General features: G+C 35.2%; 1 protein-coding gene across 1 annotated transcript in view; it reads left to right on the forward strand.

Annotated features, from left to right (window-relative positions):
- The window catches only part of TpnC41C (Troponin C at 41C), a 57085-nt gene extending 43890 nt beyond the window's left edge, over positions 1-13195 (forward strand). Inside the window, exon 6 of the mRNA XM_081771584.1 lies at positions 12658-13195. Within this exon, the coding sequence (XP_081627710.1) occupies positions 12658-12686 (29 nt within the window). The 3' untranslated portion in view covers positions 12687-13195. The remainder of the gene's footprint in view (positions 1-12657) is intronic.
- The last annotated feature ends 9401 nt before the right edge of the window (positions 13196-22596 follow it).

The following is a 22596-nucleotide window of genomic DNA, read 5'->3' on the forward strand; positions in this document are numbered from 1 at the left end:
AAGCTATATTGATTGAAATGATGTGCTTATAGAGGATAAGTATCCATATTCGAAGTTATTGGTTGCTACTAAATTCGTGAAGGATGAAGGTTTCAAGTAAAGCTATTCTCTAAGATATATTTTACCTACATATGTCGTCATCATGGCCTCGTTATCGAAGATATAACAAATATCCTCGTTGCTGACTTCCCCATGAAAGCCTCAATTATTATTCATTCATATGAAGAAATGAACAAGTCTCCAATAAACGTGTTCTATCATTTACGGATCATTTGTCACGATGCTTTCTAAAGTAAGCAAAAAAAAAAAAATAGCATCCGAGGTGTAGTATTCAGTTCTCTTGGAAATGCAATAGTGTGGTTGAAAAAGACTTGGTTGCAGATTTTTATCTGCCAACCGATCCACAAAGTCTAGACATAGTAGTTCAGAGCCCAAATAACTTGTGGGTATCGTTCTTCAAAACATCGACTTTGTATAAAGATATGAAATTATAATCAGCCAATCAAAAAAAAGCGATGTACACAAATCCTAATAACACACTATTTAAATGCTCTACGTATAAGTAGAAAGCTACAATCAACACAGTATATTAATATAATAAATGCAATTAGTAGAAAATATACATAGTAGTACTAACTGTTGTGGATAGTCCACTCGAGTTCCCAATTTCCTTCTTAATGAATTATAGAGCAGTAGAAACTCATTGTGAACTATGGTTAGATTTCTGTATAAATAAGCGAGATATGGTGTACCGGATAGGTTCACAACAAAGCTCTTACACAACTATAATATCTGGAACAACAAGCTTTGCTTGAGGGTGAATAAAAATAGAGTAAAAACCTACTGTGTATTAAAAACTCAGTGCAATTTATTTTTTTGTGTGCGAAAAGACTTCACACAATTGTATAGAAGTCGTTATTATCCTAAATAGGTTTTCCAATTTCAACATTTAGTCAATTATTTTTCCGTCTACGAAAACAATAGATTGAGCCACTTCTGTAAAAATAGTTAAGTATCCTGCTAAATGTTTTCTTTGGTTGTTTCAGTAGGCTTCCAAAAATTTGTACTGGGCTAAATAGTTACCTCGCACCAAAACGTCATTACATGAACATCGACATCGTCTCGTAATAATTTTCTTACTTTGGCGCCTGAACAAAAGACTAACATACAAATGCACTCTGAAATCTACATACGCCTTGATATATGAATGTACGTAATACGGAAATATAGTTAATTAAAACTATAGTAAATATATAATTAATATTATATGTATTATACATTTTATTATACACATGTTTAATTCTCCGGTCGACCATTATGACAACTCTTCCTTTTGCCACAGGGTCGAAACTTTCATCCCTATTTATGTGGAGAAGTTTTCTGGGATCCTTCGAAAACCACTTAACTTTTCCAGCAAATTATTCGCTTTAACTTTTAATTAGCTTCTTTAGTCTTGAGAGTATAAACATCTTAAGTTTTATATATCACGTAAATTTAATAACTTCTATGGTCCCCAAAAATTACCGATTGAAATGAGCTATAATTTTAGGATTGTGAAAGTAAGTTGATAGAAATATGTATCAATGGAAAATGAAGTGAAGATTTAAAAAGATGCTTGAGCTTGAAGCCTTATTTTCTTATCTTTCTAGTACTCGTATAATGATAGCCTTTACTTCATAACAATTTCAATTCATCTATAACTTTTCATAAAGCTGGTTGTATCGTTTCGGACACCTTGACGTTAGTTCATCCAATACTAAAAAGGTTTCGTTATTCAGAAACGTGTTCATAAATAACTGAAATACCTTGCTACAGTACATTTAATCGTGCAAATTAAGAATATGGGTTGTATTTATGTAACAATGAAACTCATTTCTTCATGGAGATAGTATCATCACGTCTTCTGAATTCTTATTTGCTTCACGCCTACACAACAACTGAGTGCATATTTTTTATACCTCCAAACTTATACTGTACACCATAAATAGACCTGTTATACCTACACACTTATACGCCACAAATAATTAGGTCTAAGCCTACAAACTTGTGTGTCATTAAAATCATTATTAGTTAGAGAAAAGCACCAACTTACGCTAGATGTTCAGTACAAGCTAGCACTGCGTCTACCTGATTCGGGACAGGGTGAAGTTGGGGAACCCGCACGGCAGCGCAGGGATGCATCTCTAGGAAGCAAGTGTGTCAGCAGGGGTGCCCATGAAAATTTTCTAAGGAAAGACTCATCCGCATGGTTGCTATATTACATCTGGTATTTAATATAGGTGGTTTGCTATATTACGTATTCATTTTCGTGTGCCAAGGGGCCCGGGTCCCACCCTGGCCCCACAATCGAGCGCCCATTCGTGTCAGCGATAGTAGATATGCTCGTAAAGCAAGAAAAGTGCGTTAAGCACACATTAACAGGAGTGTACAGCTAGCTTTGCATTACATTTGCATAGTAATGAATTACATTTTTACCGCTGTTTCTTGATTCACAAATGACTTAGGTATCCACTATATAAACAAGTTCCTTAAATCTTTAAATTTTCAAAATATGTACTATATAGAGCTCATGTGCACAATATTTTGTGCGATAGATCTTGTACTTTCGACACTTTAATTACTAGTAGTAAACGCAATAGCGTTTATTCATTAGTATTATGAATACAATGTGACCAGGCTAAAGTGGGCAATTACCCACTGATCATAAGTACCATTGTATTTTCATGTTACCTATAGAACACTCAGAAAAAAATTATTATTATTACCACATTTTCCTTTTCGTGTATCTACACCATTCCTCGGAATGACTTGGAAATGAAATACATTTTGTTATCTAGAATTTCAGTCATTATTAAATTTAAAATATGAACTCACTGTTATTTCTGTACAACGTCGCCCATAAATTAAAATTACAAAAGTTATATCAGGCATGTCAAGAGTAACCTACACGTCGGAAACTAAGAAGTGATCAAGAAGTAATAAGTACTAACTTTATACTGTATGTATGGTAAAAAATGGAATTGTTGCCAAGCAATTTTACGCAATTGTAAAAATGGCTGGTAAACTTTAAAAAATTATTACAACAATGTGTATTATATGCCATTCCATACATTTCATGCACACTTAAATGCAATTTGATTCCAGTCGGATTGAATTCTGGTTCAAGTTTAAAGATTTTTTTTTCCTTTAACTAATTTTGTCATAAACCAATAGGCCCTAATACTTACTTTAGAGATTTGCTTTCACTAAAGAGTACAGAAGCGCCATTATTTAGCTAAAATAGGTTTGAATAAACTGGTTGAGTATGTAAAAATCTCATTATCGGATGAAGAAACAAATGAAAATTTTGCAAGTTATAGATATCACTCAGACGGCTCTTCCGGCGCTCACTTTAATGGACGCAAGTAGTTAACCGTCTTTTGCTTGAAGGTTAATAAGTGTAATTTTGGTACACATGGTTTCTAGTTTAATTTCCGGTGGTGGCACATTTTCAGTATTTACTCATTTCTTTTGTCATGAGTCAGTAGGAGACCTAGATAGATATAAAAAGTCTGGGCCCGCCAAGTGAACTTTGTGGTGGACAAACACCGTGTGCGTGGGTTTTCTCGGGATTCTCCCGTTTCCTCCCACTTTCTTTATTCCACCATTTCACTCATCTCTCATCATCACCGTCTCCTTTAGCCTAACCGGCATAACCGTGGGACGTAAAACTCAAAAATTTCATTTCATTTCATTTCACAAAAAGTCCGGGATGGCGTTGAGGCAGATCTTTTGACCACCCTCACCTAGTTGAACGCTCATTATCTGATCTACCACAGCCTTTTGTGGATTGGCCCTTATGAAAGTTTTAGTTAAGAAACGTATATCATACTAATACCAATTACACAATATCTTTTTACAACTTCACGTAAGTCATGGGAGCCCGAATGGGAGGGGAGGGTGGGGCCCCCTCTGGCTCACGAAAATGTATATCTAATATAGCAAACCACGTAAATTAAATACCAGACGTAATATACCAACCATGGAGATGGCCCCTACCTAGAATTTTTTCGGGCGCCCCTGCGTACAGTGGCAGTCAGATCTGAGAGGGGGGAGAAACGAACAATCGTAACTGAACAGTATTCTTCTTTCTTCAAAGAAAACAATCGTTAAACATTCAAAATGATGTGTTTTACAATTAACGGTCGGATTCCCTTTTAGACTGTTGAGTTGATTTTGAGTTTAACATGCCGTTCTTCAGCGAGGCTATATGAGACGTTGACCTACTGATTAACGTGGAATCCGAACCACATGAGCTCCCGCCGGGAATCGAACAAGGGCCTCCAACGCCAAAGGCGCGTACGCTCCCTTTTAGACTGTGTTTGTTACCATGATGTATTGTTTATCTTAATGAAAATGGGTGCAGATTAGGAATACGGGGTCTTCCTATAATTTATAAATCTGTTAACTCAGAAAGAACGAATAATATTTAAAAGCTTATGTAGGGGGGACATGTAATTCATCTGTGACCACAGAAACAGCGTTAAAAATGTGGTTTATAATGGACATGGCTTTACCTACTATGTATCCCGGGATTCGAACCCGATTACCGTGAGGCAAACCATTCCATAATCCATATTTCAGTACACCAATTAAATCAATGAAATGAAATATACACACTTACTAGTAATTTTAAACCACAGAGCTATTAAGAAATTATATGAAAGAAATAAACCATCAGTAAGTACCGAGTTCGACTCCTTCTTTTGTCTCTAAATAGTCTCGGGATAAGAGACCTATACTACATTACATTTTGGACTGGAAATTAAAATACACCAGTGTTGGGCAGTAGACAATAATATTTCAGTTCAATTTAAAACTGAAAAACAAATATTTAAAAATCAATGCTTCTCACTTAACAATGTGAAGCGTAATGCAAATACCACTTCACTGGCACTACATAACACTCACATACAACAATACAAACGAGAAGTATTGAATTATTAAAAAAAAAAAATCCGAATCACACATATTTAATATTATTTTTCCTCTTCTTAGAATTACAAATTATTAATATTGCACTTTAATATCAAGCTATTTGGCCTTATTTTGTAGTAACACGAACCGGTTACGACGGTACGAGAGATATTCGAAAACGACGGGAGATGCCTAGATACGTTTTGCTATCACCCACAAACAATTTATATCGTATCACCACTGGAATGTCATTATTCTTATGTTGTGAAGAAATATTGAGGCAGAAACTAATAACAATCTAGTATTCAGGAGTAAACGAAAGTTGTTCCTTTGCTTGACCCAATTTACGAAAACACCATTATTAAACGTCTTCCTTCTTCAAACGACACTGGTCAAGAGAAAGATTATTTTCTGCATTGTTTCTGAGGGTAGCTAGAGGAGGCGGAATGATACAATTGTGCCATTGAATACAATCCCGCTGGAATGTTACTAAAATAGCATATTGACGATATTTGACTTTGCATCAAATATTTTTATTTATTCCAATTTCACAATGCACCATTTTGGAAGTATTAATTATCCACCAATATTTGATTTTTATCATAATATGGAAATTACACACCAACACTTCATGTCACAGCGAGGTGTTATGTCCATGTGATGTGTGGATGATTAGTGACAATCGCATCGAAGGAGGATTTACTTCCTAACTTGGGTTGGTTTCTGAGAGCAGGCAAAATCCCAAGGCTTCTTGTGGGATGGATATTCGGTGAAACAAACTAATATCTCTCACAAAGCTTAAAAATGAATAACATCTCTATATAACTGTTTTTTTTTAATCATAGGTTCAGTACTATGCAACTGTATTGCAAATTTATTTTTTAGTTACTAGCACTCCTGCCAAGCTTCATCCTACCCTCAAGCAGAATGAATGCGAAGCTGGCTTAGAGCGACTACCTAGCAAAGATTTGTACGTGATTTTTAAAATTGTTTTTCCATTACGCACAAATCTACCATCGCTAACGCACCTGCTCCTATAGATATGTTCCTAATGACTCTCCAGTTTTGCACTGACTTGGACCGGAATAGATGCGAAGCTAACTTGTAGCTACTTAGCACAGGTTCGTGTGTGTTTTCCGCAGTCGTGATTTTTATGGTGTATAAGGCTTTCAGGAATATTATAAATATACAGTTGGTGGAAGACACTAAGAAAATGCGAATGTACAAAACATTAGGAGGCAATTAGGAATTTTGATTTTTGAAGAATTACTTCTGGTAGCACCTCTCAACCTTATCTGTGTCAAGTGAAGTATTTCCACATGTTCCGACAAAAGAATGTAGAAGGCGTTAGATACTATATTTATTCCACAAAGAAATGTGAACTTGAATATTGTATTAATTTGACCTACATTCTTCATCTGTAGGCAAAATGTTCAAAGTGAATTGTCAGTGCAGGCACGTAGCCAGGATTTCGTAATGGGGGGGGGGGGGTCCGAGACATGAAATACTGTGGTTATCACACCATAGTTCGATTATTCTAAACTATTTTACTGGTAACATATATTGGTTCGTTTAGTCAGGATTTCGTGATGGGGGGGGGGAGTTTGATATGAAATACTGTGGTTATCACACCAGTGGCTTGATCAATTTAAACTATTTTACTAGCAACATATATTGGTTTGTTAAGACTTTAAAATTAGGACATATTAGCAAGGGCGCCGATTTCAATGTAAATTTCGGGGTGTTCATTCAGATTCAGAAGGCATATATGAGGATTTTAAGACAAATTGCATTCAAATATGCCAATATATTGTATATTTATAAATACTACAAGGGGGCCCACATGACCCTTGGGGTCCGGCCCCCCAGGATCGGCGCCCATGCATGTAAGTAAGTAATTTAGTAACAAACTATGAAGAAATCTCGAATAAAAGAATATTTATAAAAATATGTTTTTAAAAAATTACAATATCTACGTTCCTTCTTCTGTTCATCCATATATGACAATTTTCCTTTCATTATGACCTCAACTATTAAAAATAAAAAGTACGTATCCAATAATGTCTTGTAAAATATTTTATATCTGCGTTACTTTCTCTGTTGAATCAAATGTTAACAGGACTTGCTTTCCACATAACTTTTTTGATTTTATTATTCCGTCAATTACTGTCTGTTCCAAATGACAAGTTAAAGGAGCAGTAGAAAACCGTTTCTGAAATAACATGTTTGATAGTACAGGAAAGCGATGATAAAAATTTATTTTTACTTTAGCTTAATTTTTATCTTTATTTTTAACGCTGATTCTTCCTATTTCTTGTTTCTTTTTGTTTCGTCCTTCCTTAATTTTTTTATTTCTGGTCTCGAAGGGGGGGTCCGGACCCCCCGGACCCACCCCTTGGCTACGTGCCTGGTCAGTGTCACAACCTAGCAAACGTATAACAAGGACTAGCGAAATGAATATATTGTATGTCCTCCCCACCTACCAATGGCCGATTCAATGTGGTATAGCATCTTCACATATGCACTGCATTTACTGAGGGTATAATGTGGATGTCAAATGCATGCCTAATTGTCCTGTCACTATATATCTGTTATAGTCGAAATTTCAGTCTATGAGTAGCAATGCATTATGGGACGAGTTCCTTAAAAAATACAATTCCATTTGTTTGAACAGGAATCTGCATTAAAACAATATTCCAATACACCCCGAACAGTATCACACTTTGAAACTTTTGACATTTGAAAATAATTTACATCTAATGGTTTAAGATGATGAAAATTGAAAAACTGTAAATGATATTGCTATGGCCGGATAGCAATGAAAACCACATTTAAATAGAAGCAGCAGTATTTTTATTGAAAGTTAACTCGGTGCTAAATGAGAAATTCATGAACAAACTTTTCGTTGTTGAGTAATCAAAAACAAATGCAATTTCTTTAAGAAATTCTTCTGCAAATTTTTGTAAAGCAAATTTTTTGCAATTATTTGAAGTCAAAGAAATGAACCGTTCCGGAAAGGATACAAAGTTTGAAGATTCATTAATATTTGAAGTGAAAAAGGAAAATATTCCAAAAGTAACAAGGAAAGTTGAAATAACCAATTTCTTTATAACTAAATATGCAATCTCATAACGTTTTAGGTTTTTGGCAAATGAAAGGTGATAACATACGCTACAAATGTCCGATACAAATATTTTTGTATAAGCAATAGTATGTTTTTCATTTTCCAAAGGTATGATGTTGTGAAATATTCTACTTTTCCACTCATTAATTGAATTGCACTGAAAGTAAACTGAATACACTCAAACACACATATGTAAGAACACTGTTCGAAAACTCTTATGTTACTTACTCAAACTCACATATACAAAACACTTTTGTTAATGGCTTAGCCTACATATACAAAAAATACTTTTGTTAGTGATTCATGACAGTGACAACCAATTAAATTTGAAGTTTATTTTATTTTATTTTTTTTATTTTTTTTTATTTTTTTTTTATTTTTTTGCAGAAAGTCGAATAATTATATATTTCTAAAGTCGCATGCTTGAAATTTAGAATATTGACGCATATTTGAATAAGTACGGTATTTGTGTATTCTTTCTCATTAACATCCAGTTCCAATGTATCTTGAACTCAGGCGATAATTTGCAGCAACGATATTGCAGGGCTAGAACCGTTAAGCATGGAACATGAACTAAAATAGGCTGGAGTACCGTATTTTGCTTCGCAGAAAAGGAATTTGTAAATCCCTAGCACGAATTGAATATGAACAAGATAAAGTGAAGGTTGAACGGGGTAATGGACGCAAAATACTGCTGACTGACTAATCATTGTGACTTCGGAACCCTTTGACTAAATGAAATTAATTTTATTATTCTTATGAATGATGATGTAAGAGAGCCAATCGAAAGGAGTGCAGATTTGCTTGCATTAATTTATTTAAGTTGCATATAAAGACTATAGAGCACTTCTTTAGAAACACCGGACATAACCTTGAACCATTCACAGGACGTAATGGCGTCAAATTTGATATCTACAAGTTTTGTTAAGTGAATATACCCATGTCTGATTCACTTATTTGAATTCAATTGGGATAATAAGGGGAAAGAGTGAGGCCCGAAAACTTTTACCACAGTCAACTTTAGTGAATATAGTGATCTTAAATAAGAATGTTCGTGATATGGTTAAATATGAAAGGTGAATTAGGCAAAATGTATTGTCTCTAAAGTTAGTAATTTTTCCTACCGATTTCTCTCAAATGGAGTCAACCACTTTGAGATGCGAAATAGAAATTTAGGAAATGTTATTTAGATATGAATTCTGAGTATCATACAACCAAATGATTTAAACGGAATTCGGTGTACCTTCCATTTTCGGTTATAAGAAAGAGAACCAGCACCTACTTGAAGAAAACAGGTAGGAGCGACTACTTCAAAATTCATTTGGAGAGAGAGGAGACCTAAATATTTATCTTAATCAATTTTGACAAAAATCGTCAAAGGGCGAATTATACGTATATATATAAAAAAAAAACAATTTGGGGGAAGAAGAAATGATTTCTATGAAATGGGTGAATTTATTTAGTCTCAAGTTTTTAAGCAATCATTTAAAGAGGTAAAACGTATCTGATAATCCTAAAATTTTTCCTAACAATTTTATAGTGAGGTAAAATTGAAATTGAGACGAATTGATGTAACCAATTTTGGACTTGGGAAAGTTATATAGAAACAAGTAGAAAACCAAAATCATTCAAATGCTTGAAAGGTTTTTCGAAACGACTTCATTGAAACGGGACAAGTTTTCTTTTTATGTGTTCGATAAATCGATCTAATTAAGATTCGCCTTGCAGAAATAATATACCGTCGATTGGGGATAAGTTCAGTTTGTAGCAGAGGATTTACATGAATTTAGAATAACCTACAATTTTATCGTGAAAAAAGGAAGGGTTGACTAGGCGTCGATATTGAAAAAAGTCATTCATGGGAGACTTTGTGAGAGGTTCATGGAATATTAATGAGTATCAATCTGTATATTGAAGTAAGGAATCTGTGTATCTTTTAGATAGCCCTAATTAATTTTAACTGTTCTCGTTGAAAGAACGATTTTTCTGCATATAGTCTCAGGATAGATCAATGCATTTCATGGGCGATATCAACGTAAGCTCTTCACTTCCGTGACCTCGGTAAATGAAGATAATTAAATCAAGTTTTTTTCTCTGTCCGCCCTCGCTTCCTCAGCTATATTCAAATATTACCAAATATTACCAGGTGACAAAGGTTATGTAAACCTGTGATCCACATTTAGACTTGAGTAAAGCAGAAAAGTAAAACATGTCTTCCGAAGATCAAGTCTGGCGCTCGTGGTTAGTCAATAGTCGCGATACCAATTGCATCACCGCGGGTTTGATTATAATGATTAACTGGAGAGGAAAATTATCGCCATTACTTTTGGGTTATTTTAGAGTTTGGCATCCTGTTTTGCACCGAGGCCATATGAGATATGGACTAACAAATTAACAACATTGCAATTATGAAGGAAGAACTGATTAGCGATTTAACTTTAGGTTTTGTATAAACTAAATAACTTTCAGCCCTAAACAACTAGATTTGACTTTTGGGGACATATATTAAAACACCAACAGTACCAAGGGATAGTGATGAGGCTTGAATAATATGAAGAGCCATACACGAGTTTGCGATGATAAATCGTTGAATAAGGATCCTGAAAACAATACGTAGATACGTATACTTGACTTTGTGATTGATAAACACCGTGCTCGTGAGTTTTCTCGGGGTTCTCCCGTTTCCTCCCACTTTCTTCATTCCACCATTTCACTCATTTCTCATTATCACCGTCTCCTTTAGCCTTACAGGCATATGCGTGGGACGTTAAACTTAGAGATTTCACTTCATTTCATTTTTTTGACATTAAATATGATTTATAGTAGAAAATGGTGATTGACGATTTGGATACGTGAGTTGTTATCAAATTCGTTCTTCATTTAGCGATGCAAAAGTAAAAGAACTACAAAGTTGAACGTGATATAGAAGTCGCATGGAAAAAGTTAAATTATTTTACTTCTGGCCCAGTTACCATTTGAGATTAAAGTTGATTTTATTGATTACAACTCACAATCCAAACTACAGTTCAACCAAATAAAAACCAAATAGTTTAGATGCGTAAAGTGCTACCAGGTTTTAGGTATCATCGAATATCGTGAACTGTATATTAAGAATGTACTGCATCTCGTTAATTATTTATCAAAGAATCTCCTGAGTTTTTTTTTTTTTTTGTTTGTTTTTTTGTAATGAAGAATTTCATTGTGGAAAATGTGATTCATGTAACAGTGGATAATGACAATTGTACCGTGTGTTATCGATACATGTTAAAAGAGTACAAAGCTCTTAATCTTCGGCAATCGTTCTTTTCATTCAACATTCCTCTGTGAAATTATTAAGAAGTTAAACATTGTAAGGAATATCGTAAGACTTGGAAATAGAGTTAAATAAATTAGATCTTCTTCGTTTATTGTTCTATTTCCATATTTTCATTTAAAAAAAAGAAAAAAGCTTGTGGATAATGAGACTTAAGTTGTATAGCAAGAATAGTACATCTGACTTAATGCACACTTCTATAAGAGGGAAAATCTTAAACGTTTAATCAGTAAATAGTAACAATTATTGTCAATCAAAGATATCAGTAATTTTATATATATATTTGTGTGTGTGTGTTATTTTCTTGTCAATAGCGAAATTAACTTCCTAATATATTTGGTTAACTCTACTTGTGAATATGCTACTTACCTAGACTACGAACTCAGCAAATGACATTTAATATTTTCCATCAAGAAATATTAAATATTCTAAGCGACCATTGTAAATTTTATTTTAAAAATGATTTTCGTGATTTCCATTGAATGAAGATTTCCCATTTTTGGTTCAAGAAAGCGGAAGTACAAAGTATCAATTGTGGGGACTCATTCACGAGATCTAACAGTCGTTTCAATATAGTGTCGGCAAATCTTATCAGTACATGAGGAATTTGTCTAGGTATATATGGAATCTGGTAAACAGAGTCCTTTTCCTCCGGGATTTCTCCCCGTGATTTCGACTTTAAAGAAATTTACTTAAAGCTGGTTTCGGGAAATATATATATCCTTTGAGCACTTATCTGTATATAATAAAACTTCTTGTTTCTTGTGTAGAATTTTGTCCAAAAATATTTGTGTTGCTCCCCAATAGATACCTTAAATAGCTATATTAAAATAAAGCAATTTTCCTAATTTGGAAGATTTTTTTAAAGTAGTAAATAGAACAGCATGTGTCATTTAACACATTTAGAAGTACAATAGATTAATATAAGAGAAATGTCAAGTAGATTAAGAGTTTTAACAATTCTTTCTTAAAATAACAGTAAAACAAAAGCGAAGTGTTCCTTCCAGTTTGGTGATTATGATGTCCTGTGAAACATTGTGTATTTCTTTACGTTTACTGTCTCTTTTAGCACTAAGACTCCCATGGAACATCAATCTACCCTGTATTTTAACATAGGAGTTTACTTTCCAGCAGCAGATAAGCGTACAAGACAAGAGTATTTTGCGTGTGTGTGTGTGTTTTCTTTTATTTATAAATTATATCTATGTCCTCTTTTATCATACGTCAACTTCATCTAACAACATTCAATTTCTCTCTTCTACAGAATTTATGGAGGTGATGACTGGTGAATAAATTTCTCCAGATGTACAACTGATCAACAAAGAAGAATCTTCACGTGTTCATTATGGCAGCACAAAACATCTTAAAGAATTTAAAACAATGTACAAACAACAAGTATGTTCAACTATAAACCAAAAAGCTTATGTAATCTTTTGCATTAAAATATCCCATAAAGACTATTCAATTTACATATTCACACACATTCACACACATAAATACATAAACACGCTTGCACGTACTACTTAAAAGAAATTGGTTAGTTCAATTAATTGGTTACTTATGGTTAGAATGTAATTTGACCTGTTTGTGACGTGCCACTACATTCCTGCTATTGAGTATTGATTGTATTTGCTCCTTTCTACCTAATTCATTCAAATAAAAAAAGTCATCGATAAAAGACAAAACTAGAATAGTAGATCTATTCCTGGTTTTAAGTGAATATGTGTAGAAATATATATGATTTATGTATAAACGTGCTGTGCACGACATAAGTTAATAAATAAATCTACTAACATTTTAAACTCTCTTGTTTAATTAAACATCCTTTTGAAAAAAAGAACACCTTTACATGAATATGAATTGTGTCCCTCAGAATATGAATTGTGTCACTGAAAATGTTAAATAAAAGTTTATCTTTGTATAGAGAAACTCAATTATGAATCTAGCTAATGGTCCGATTATTTTTCACGAAATAAAGTAAATCTGTAGGCAGTAGCGTACTCAAGAGTTTATTTCCGGAGGGATCCAAACTCAATATGAGGATATTTTATGTTAAATTTTTTTTAATTGCCCCTAAAATTAGGCTAAATTTACACAAAAATCGAGATTTCGGGAGGGGTCCAGACCCCTAGGACCCACCCCATGCGTACATCCGTTTCTGTAGGTTTCGGATGTTAAAAGCCAATTTGGCTATGCCTCAATTTGGGGAAGGCAGGGTACAAATACGAATAAATTTTTAGCTCGAAAACTAACGTAACAATTTCTCTGTTGTCTTTCGGTGTGAGAATGCAATTTAGCTACACATCTAAAATTTTAACATACTCATTTAGGGATGACTTTCAATATATAAACATTAAGCTAAACTTGTTTAAAAACATACTCTGCTGAATGTAGTATTTTGTAAACGTATCATTTAGGTTACAATATTTATTTTATAATACAGTTAGTATTTTGCAGATGGAAATAACTCATTGAGATGCTCAGTGATATACGTATTTTACGGTAATTTAAAAGTCCCTATTTAAGTATACCGATATATTGTTAAAATATCACTCAGACGGCTCTTCCGGTGCTCACTTTAATGGACGCAAGTAGTTAATCGTCTTTTGCGTGAAGGTTAAGAAGTGTAATTTTGGTGCACATGGTTTCTAGTTTAATTTCAGGTGGTGGCACATTTTCAGTATTTACTCATTTCTTTAGTCATGAGTCAGTAGGAGACCTACATAGATACAAAAAGTCTAAGATGATGGCGTTGAGGCAGATCTTTTGACCACCCTCACCTAGTTGAACGCTCGTTATCTGATCTACCACAGCCTTTTGTGGACTGGCACTTATGAAAGTTTTAGTTAAGGAACGTATATCATACTAATACAAATTACACAATATTTTTTACAACTGCACGTACAGTCATGGGCGCCCGAAGGGGAGGGTAGGGTGGGGCCCCCTCTGGCTCACGAAAATGTATATCTAATATAGCAAACCACGTAAATTAAATACCAGACGTAATATACTAACCATGGAGATGGCCCCTACCTAGAATTTTTTCGGGCGCCCCTGCGTACAGTGGCAGTCAGATCTGAGAGGGGGAGAAACGAACAATCGTAACTGAACAGTATTCTTCTTTCTTCAAAGAAAACAATCATTAAACATTCAAAATGATGTGTTTTACAATTAACGGTCGGATTCCCTTTTAGACTGTTGAGTTGATTTTGAGTTTAACGTGCCGTTCAGCAGCGAGGCTATATGAAACGTTGACCTACTGATTAACGTGGAATCCGAACCACATGAGCTCCCGCCGGGAATCGAACCCGGGCCTCCCACGCCAAAGGCGCGTACGCTCCCTTTTAGACTGTGTTTGTTACCATGATGTATTGTTTATCTTAATGAAAATGGGTGCAGATTAGGAATACGGGGTCTTCCTATAATTTATAAATCTGTTAACTCAGAAAGGACGAGTAATATTTAAAAGCTTATGTAGGGGGAACATGTAATTCATCTGTGACCACAGAAACAGCGTTAAAAATGTGGTTTGTAACGGACATGGTTTTACCTACTATGTATCCCGGGATTCGAACCCGATTACCGTAAGGCACTAAAACCTTCCAGTCAAGTTCTCCTCATTTCAAACGGGTTGTTAAAGATATATGCGGTGTGGCGTTGTAAATGTAGTATTCGACACCCTTTTTATTGACTAGTTCCGGAAGTTTCCTTTAAATTGTAAGGTGCAGTAGTGTTAATTGTCGACAGTACAAGTACAAGTTTATCGTTCTTCCCGATTGTAGCAGCTTGTGATGCACGACGACTTTCCAATCCTACCAAACACACAACATAATTTTCCTGGGCATCAGTGTGGGCTTTGTTACAAACTGTGGACTTCTCCTCGCTTCAACCACGATCATTTTCGCACATTGTTATCTTAGGTTACCCACTTGTCATCAGCGGCGTAGCGTAAGGGAACGCCGGTATGCCCGGCATCCCCTGTTAATAAGAAAAAGTACGTATTTCATTATATATAAATTGTTTGCTTGTAATTATCACAATTATTTCCACTGCAATCTTCTGGCGCGCTCTCTCTCGACTTACTTTGACAAGAAGAACCTACGCATGCGCGTCGCTCAGATGCACATTTTCTGTCCTTCCTCCTGCCGTATGCTATTTTCCTCGGGCTTCCAGGCCTACTGAAAGCATCGGGGTTTTCGTCTGCTTTCTGTTGAATGCGCATGCGCAATACTTCCCTTCTCACTCCTCCTCATCCCTTGCAACCCTACATTTGCTTTAGATATACGCTAGCAAATTCAAGTATTTCCAACTGTATATATTTTGAACTAAGCTATAGTTTCTGAACAGAACGTGCGAGCCCTAATATAAAGGAAATAGAACAAAACGGAAATGGTTAGTTCAACGCATTTTTGAAGCATGCCGGTTATGTAAATAATAGTATTAAAATAGTTATGCCTTAATCGTAACTAAATGCATCGTAATTGTAATCTTCATCGTAAAGGAGCTCACAGACACAGGCATAAATTTAAAGCATTCTGTAGAATTACGGTCACCGATCTGGTAGGACAAGAGAGCCACCACTCCCCGTCACTCGCAAAGATTGTGCCAGGGCCCTTCAGTCACTGGCACAAATCTCGGGGACATAAGGGGAACATGTTCCCTACAATCTTGTCCACCCCCCCAATAATCCGATTTGAGATTGTGATGATGATGATTTCTATCCGACTGCCACAAAGAAAATTGATGTCCTTTGACTTGTTTCATTTTTTAAAAAAGAATCGTATTCTTTAATATTTCATTGTCATTAATTATTAGTAGTCTATTTTCAACTATTTGTTTAATTCCTGTAACAATTCCTATAATGCTATTTTGGTAATCATAATTTTGCTCAGATAAGAGTATTGTTGCGCCAAATATAGGCCTGATTGATTTTCTTTCATAGTTTTGGGGAAGTCATTATTTGTATTGTTATAAAACAAATGTCCTAAAATTTTAATGTGAATCATTGTGGATGCGTAAGTAGAAACATGTCAATTATTATTATGCATATATTCAAATTTCAGAATGTGCTCACGGCACTGAGTTGTAATAATGATATGTACCACTATTTCATCTACATCATTTGGTATATAATATACGAGTACAACAGGTTTACCTCAGAAATTTGATTCATCTACTGTAATATGAGTCTCTTCTCCCCTCCCCCCACAATAAGCCTTAAAATGTGCCCTCCTGCCGATGATATAGACAACTCTGCTCCCCTAATCCTCCACAGCATTTTTTTCAACTTCATAAATATTTTGAACATCGTTAAAAAAGGAAAGGATTATGGAACAGTCTTGCCCATCCCACCAACGTTGAAAACAGATTTGCGCCCTTGACTTCAGTATCTGGATACAGAAACAGGCCCCCAGAGTTGGTTTAAGTGCTTTGTCTTTACATCTTCAAATGATATAACACTCAGGCCCATATTCACGAACGGGCGTCTGAGTTCCGGACCCAAGTTGACAAATTTCTAGGGGCGATTTTTTTTTTTTTTTTTTTTTTTTTGAAAGAACGAGATTGACGTGTGGTATGTGGAGAAAAAAGCCGCCCACGAGAAAGAAATGAAGGGAACGATACTGGAAACAATGTTCATACAAAAGTGGAGCCTAGTTTTCTCGTCACAACGGTAGTGGCAAGAAGGAGCTGAGACAATTGGTTATTAAATTCTAACGTAATCCACGCATTCGCTTCTCTATGCCCCACTAGGCCTCCAATTAGGGAGGCTTCCTCCTAAATTTTGTATAACCCTATATTTCCATTCGGAATAGCTATGTATTGCTGGTTGCAGTAGTACTATATCGCACATATGACTAACTTTGGCATCCCCCTTTCGGAATATCACGCTACGCTACTGCTTGTCATCACTCGTGATCAACCGATTCACAAATGCCTCGAGTTCGTTACGTTTCAGTAGAGATTGGCATATAGAATTCCGATTAAATACATATTTTTGAGCCTGATTATGTTACACCCAAACGTCGAGTTCCTTTTTGTTTTCTAACTTTCTCCAAATACTGTTTTAATACTGATGATGGGTGTTTAGGTCATTTCTAATGTCACGGCTGCTTACACGCTGATCTTGCTCGACTTTTGCCAGCGTATCATCTACTTTTGCTACCACCACTGGCGCAAATCCCAGGGGGGACGAGGGGGACATGTCCCCCCCAATCTTGGACCTGGGGGGACTGTCCCCCCCAATAATCTGACTTAAAAAGTGCTTTTTGGGATAAGTGTGATGATTTGCGTCCGACTGCCACGAAGGAATGTAAGATGAAATTGATTTGTCTTGGCTTTTCCATTTTTTTAAAAAAGAATCATATTCTGAAGTATTTCAAACTGAACTTCGTACTGTAGTGCGTTTAATAGTCTCATCAATATGTATTAATTCCACTTCCGCTACTTGGGGTCAAATTGCAATAAATGATAGAGGAGGATATGCCCCTCTCCTCATGCTGAAAAGTTGTCTCAGCTATAGGTACGAGCACAAATTCCGGGGAAATGGGGATACATGTCTCCCCCAACATTGGAACTGGAGGTTCTCCCAATAATCCGATTTGAAAAGTGTTTTTTGCAGATAAGTGTGATGATTTGTGTCCGACTGGCATAAAGGAAAGTGAGATGAAATTTGTTTCTCTTGGCTTTTCCATTTTTAATGAAAATGAAGGCGTGCGACTGTGCGTGACGTAACCTGATATGAAATCTTATCTCCTCCTCTCCCCTAGGCCCTAGCACACGAAGAGTATATAGAATATCCAATGTCAATAGAACCCATCTTTTCAGTAAATGCGCATTTAATCTATTTGTAGAATCAGCCTAGGCATCTACTCATGCTTCGTAAGCTAACTAACTCTATAGCCTATGGAACCAGGAGGTTCAATGCCGCGTTCACAAAAGCTCTCCACTGACTTCTATGCTTACAAGGGACATCATCCAATTGTCCGGCTCCGATTTCAATGAAATTTTTCTAGCTGATAGAGGACATATATGTATTATTTGTGATGACAAAAATTTTTGCCATGGTGTATGTTTTCTACTTTTTTATATAATTTTTAAGAGTTGTGGTGTGGTTATTAGAGATTAGTGCAGAAGTCCCTTATTAACCTTTGTAAACGGAGCGTCAATGAAAGAACAACCATGTAGATACATATAAGGCATAGGGGTAAGTTGTATGGTAGGTATGACCTTGACGGCAGCCATCTTGAAATCCGACATTTTGAATTAAGGTCAAGTTTTTTACATAGGAATAGGGTAATATGATACGTAATTTCGGGCTAGAATTTAATCAGGAAGACAATGGTGAAGTTAGTTTTGAGATACACACATTTGGGGACAAGTTACATGCATTTAATTGTTTACATACTACGTGCGAAAGTCCCTTATCTCCGCTTCTAACCCGCGTATTAATGATAATAAGTGGATAAAAGCTTCGGTAATACATATTATGACTAGAGGGAAGTGATACGGCAAGGTTATCCTTGACGGCAGCCATCTTGAGATTCGCCATTTTGAATTAAAGTGAATTTTGAAAAATGAAAACCATAGCATGTGCCACCTCATTCTAATAGCAAATTTTCTCAAAAATCCAATGGTATGCTTATTTTTGTTCTATAATTAACCAGTGTGAATTTAGGACTGCTTCTAATGTGAACCAAACGTCCATTATTTGATCTTCCAAATTGGTAACACTCTTAATTTTCACCGCATGTTTTAAGATTCCAACTGGCACTTTGCAATTGTTGCCATGGCTCATGTTTTCTAAATTTATAACATTTTTTTTCAAGAGTTGCGATTTTTCAGTTCATGAATAGTGTTGAGATAAGCATCCAGCAATCTTTCACTAGGATGGAGCAATTATAGTTTATGTCAAACGAAATGAGACAAATAAATTAACAAGTCCGGTTTAAACTTTACTATGTTACCTGTACTATAGGTCTACTCTCACCAGCATTCATGTGGGGTAAGGTACGGTTAGGTTAGCTTGCGCTTACCTAAATGTGGTTGTCTTACATATATGTGTAACGCCGATTTACCAATTTTAAAATCATCCATTGGTTGCAAATCTCAATTGTATCAAGAGTTTCAAATTTTTATACATATATGTTACCACAAGGGTAAAATTATCGAACTTGCGCTGGTGAGGCTCGAAAAGAGTGGAGACAGGCGAATATTGCACTCCATGCTGAGGTAGGCACTGTTCGAAGATTATGGTATATCTTTAAACGCGTGATTCAGTTATCAGTTTACTAAGAAACAATATTACAGTATTCTGAGTATTAATATATTAAACAGTTAGCGAAATTAGCCTAAAAATGCCACAAACAATAGAAGACAGAACAAGGGAGCTTTTGGTAAAAAGAAAAAATATGTGTATTTTAATTTCATTCTGACAAAATATGCAAGGAGAGACAGTGTCCTTCAAAAAATTGAGATATATCTGTTCGCCCAATATATAATTAATCATTATATCGCTTGTTGTACAGTGTGGTTTTGTTATTGTTTCTCTTTAATATATTATATAGTGCAATATTTCTCATTTCATTCTTGTGAAAACGAAAAGACTTGCATGTATCTCATAAACTGATACGATTATAACCGAAACAAATCCTTTTCAGAGGCCAGTACCACTTAAAATTATTTATATAACCCGCTCAAAGTTGGTTTGTTTGTAACCAGCTAGCTAAACAGGAAGCGGAAATGACGTTTTCTTCACCAGTGTATTAATCTAATTAGTTTTTTTGGTATTCCAAATTCTGTAAGAACGTTGTACAATGTTTCTCTCCTAACCGAGTCGTAAGCCTTTCTAAAATCAATAAATAGATGATGTACCGGGCTACTGTATTCCCACTTATTTTCGAGTATTTGGCAAATGGTAAATATTTGGTCGATAGCTGATCGATTTCGTCTAAATCCACACTGATAATCTCCAATAATTTCATCTGCATATGGGGTCAATCTTGCTAATAGAATGTTTGAAAGGATTTTATAGGATGTTGACAGAAGAGAGATGCCTCGATAATTATTACAGTCAGTTTTGTCGCCTTTCTTGTGAATTGGAACAATGATTGATTCTTTTCACTCTTGTGGCAATTCTTCCTTATTCCAGATAATGAGAGTGAGTTTGTGTATCTTGTTCCACAATTTTTCGTCTCCAGCTAAAATTAACTCAGCCGGAATTTCATCTACACCCGGAGATTTGTGTTTCTTTAATTTCTTTATAGCGGTTTCTACTTCTATTCGGTTGGGTTCTGGAATATACGGTTCTGCGGCGTGTATCTCCCTTTCTCCATGCACATTAGTTTTTGGCTGCGTGTTAAGCAAATCGTCAAAGAAATATTTCCATCTATTTAAAATGCTATTTGTATCATTGAGAACTGTTCCATCAGCTTTCTTTAATATAAGCACTAGGTTGATAGCCTTTCTTAAATTCATTGGTCCCTTTATATATGTCCCGAATGTTTTTATAATTTTAGCTTTCAAAAAATCGCGGTTCTTCGTTCTAAAAGTTTTGGAAGTTTCCCGCCTGATGTCTACGAAATTTTGTGTAGTTATTTCTTTCGGATTTTGTAGTCAACGAGCCTGTTTTCCCTTCTCTGCTAGTTCGAACCATGGTTTGTTCCTACGTATTTCCGCGTGTCCCAATTTTTCTTTTGAGAGAGGATGCTTCGTAAGCAAAGAAAGAATTCAATTGCTGGAATATTTTTCTCCATAATCTTAAGGTTACATCTGTTAACTAAAGAGTATATGACATGCGTGATATTTCTATAACGATTCCTGTAATGTTATTTAGATTATCATCATAATGCTCAAAGAGTATTGTTGCGTCATACATAATTGATATTCTTTCTTCATAGTTTTGGGGAAGTTATTATTTATAACATTGTTATAAAACAATTTTAATGTGGATCTTTGTGGATGCCTAATTGAAACATACCAATTATAAATATGAATGTATTCAGGTTTCAGAATGTGTTCACGGCAGTGATTTGTAATACTGATATGTACTACTACTTCATCTATATCGCCTAATATATAATATACTGTACAACAGTTGATCAGATTCATCTACCGTAATATAAGTTTCATCTCCCTTCTCTAGAATAAGCCTCAAATCTGCCCACCTCCCAATGTTGAAGACAACCAATGGCGTATTTATAATTTTGTTTCGAGGGGCTATGCCCAACACAAGGAAGGTAGTGGGCAATTGCCCACCTGAGTTTGAGAGTTAAATATATTTTAATTTATGCATAAATTGAAGTTATAATGGCAAGAATTGCAGACCGATAAATGCTATATGACATGATACAAAAATTTAGGAGTGAATCTAACCGTTTATTCTATTCATACAAGAAAAAGAAAGCATACTCTGGGCCTTCCTAATTTCCTGGGCTAATTATTCCCCCATTTTGATCTTCTTTAATTCAAACATTTCCTTCTTTTAAAAATAACTAAACGATATAATTTTTCCTTTCTTATCATAACTAAGTCCTGTCATGTTGATATCCCCGTAGGTTGATGTGGAACACCAGTTTCGCTTATCAACTCATCTTAGTTTTGGTGTTACTGATGACGGCCGACTTGAATCACAACTGACAACGGTCGATAAAGTATGGTAGACGAAATGAAAGAAAGTAACGTCAAGGGAAAAAAACAGAAAAGTAGAAAGGACGAAAGAAAGAACAAAAGGACACAGTTCTTACATGGAATGAAATTTGACAAATACAGTATTATTTCTGAACAAAGAGTAGGGTAAATGTGCCAGTCCTCGACCACCTAACTCATTTTCTTATGGTCCTTAATCGTTTTTCACTCAATGGAACAACTTAGGAGGATGCAAGTAGCTCACATGTGTTCCTAAAACTATATTTTATCTATACTTTATCCAAAACTGAGATAACTTATTTCATTTATGTAATATTAGTCGGGGAAACACCAGTAACTGATTTCTTTTAGTGTTCGACCATTTTTCGTTAATGTTCGACCACCTACTGTTTAGTCATCGACCACTACTCGGTTAATGTGCTTTTAATTACAGTACGAAGGCTAAAGCATAACTTTACCAAACTAATAGCATCCGTAGATGTTACATCATTAGTTTTTCAGGTATGACTTCGCAGTTTCGCACAACATTCACTGAGATTAATTAATTTTGTGATAGTTT

This window comes from Thermobia domestica, chromosome 9 (genome assembly GCF_964235325.1).
Source record: "Thermobia domestica chromosome 9, izTheDome1.hap1.1, whole genome shotgun sequence".
Lineage (NCBI taxonomy): Eukaryota > Metazoa > Arthropoda > Insecta > Zygentoma > Lepismatidae > Thermobia > Thermobia domestica.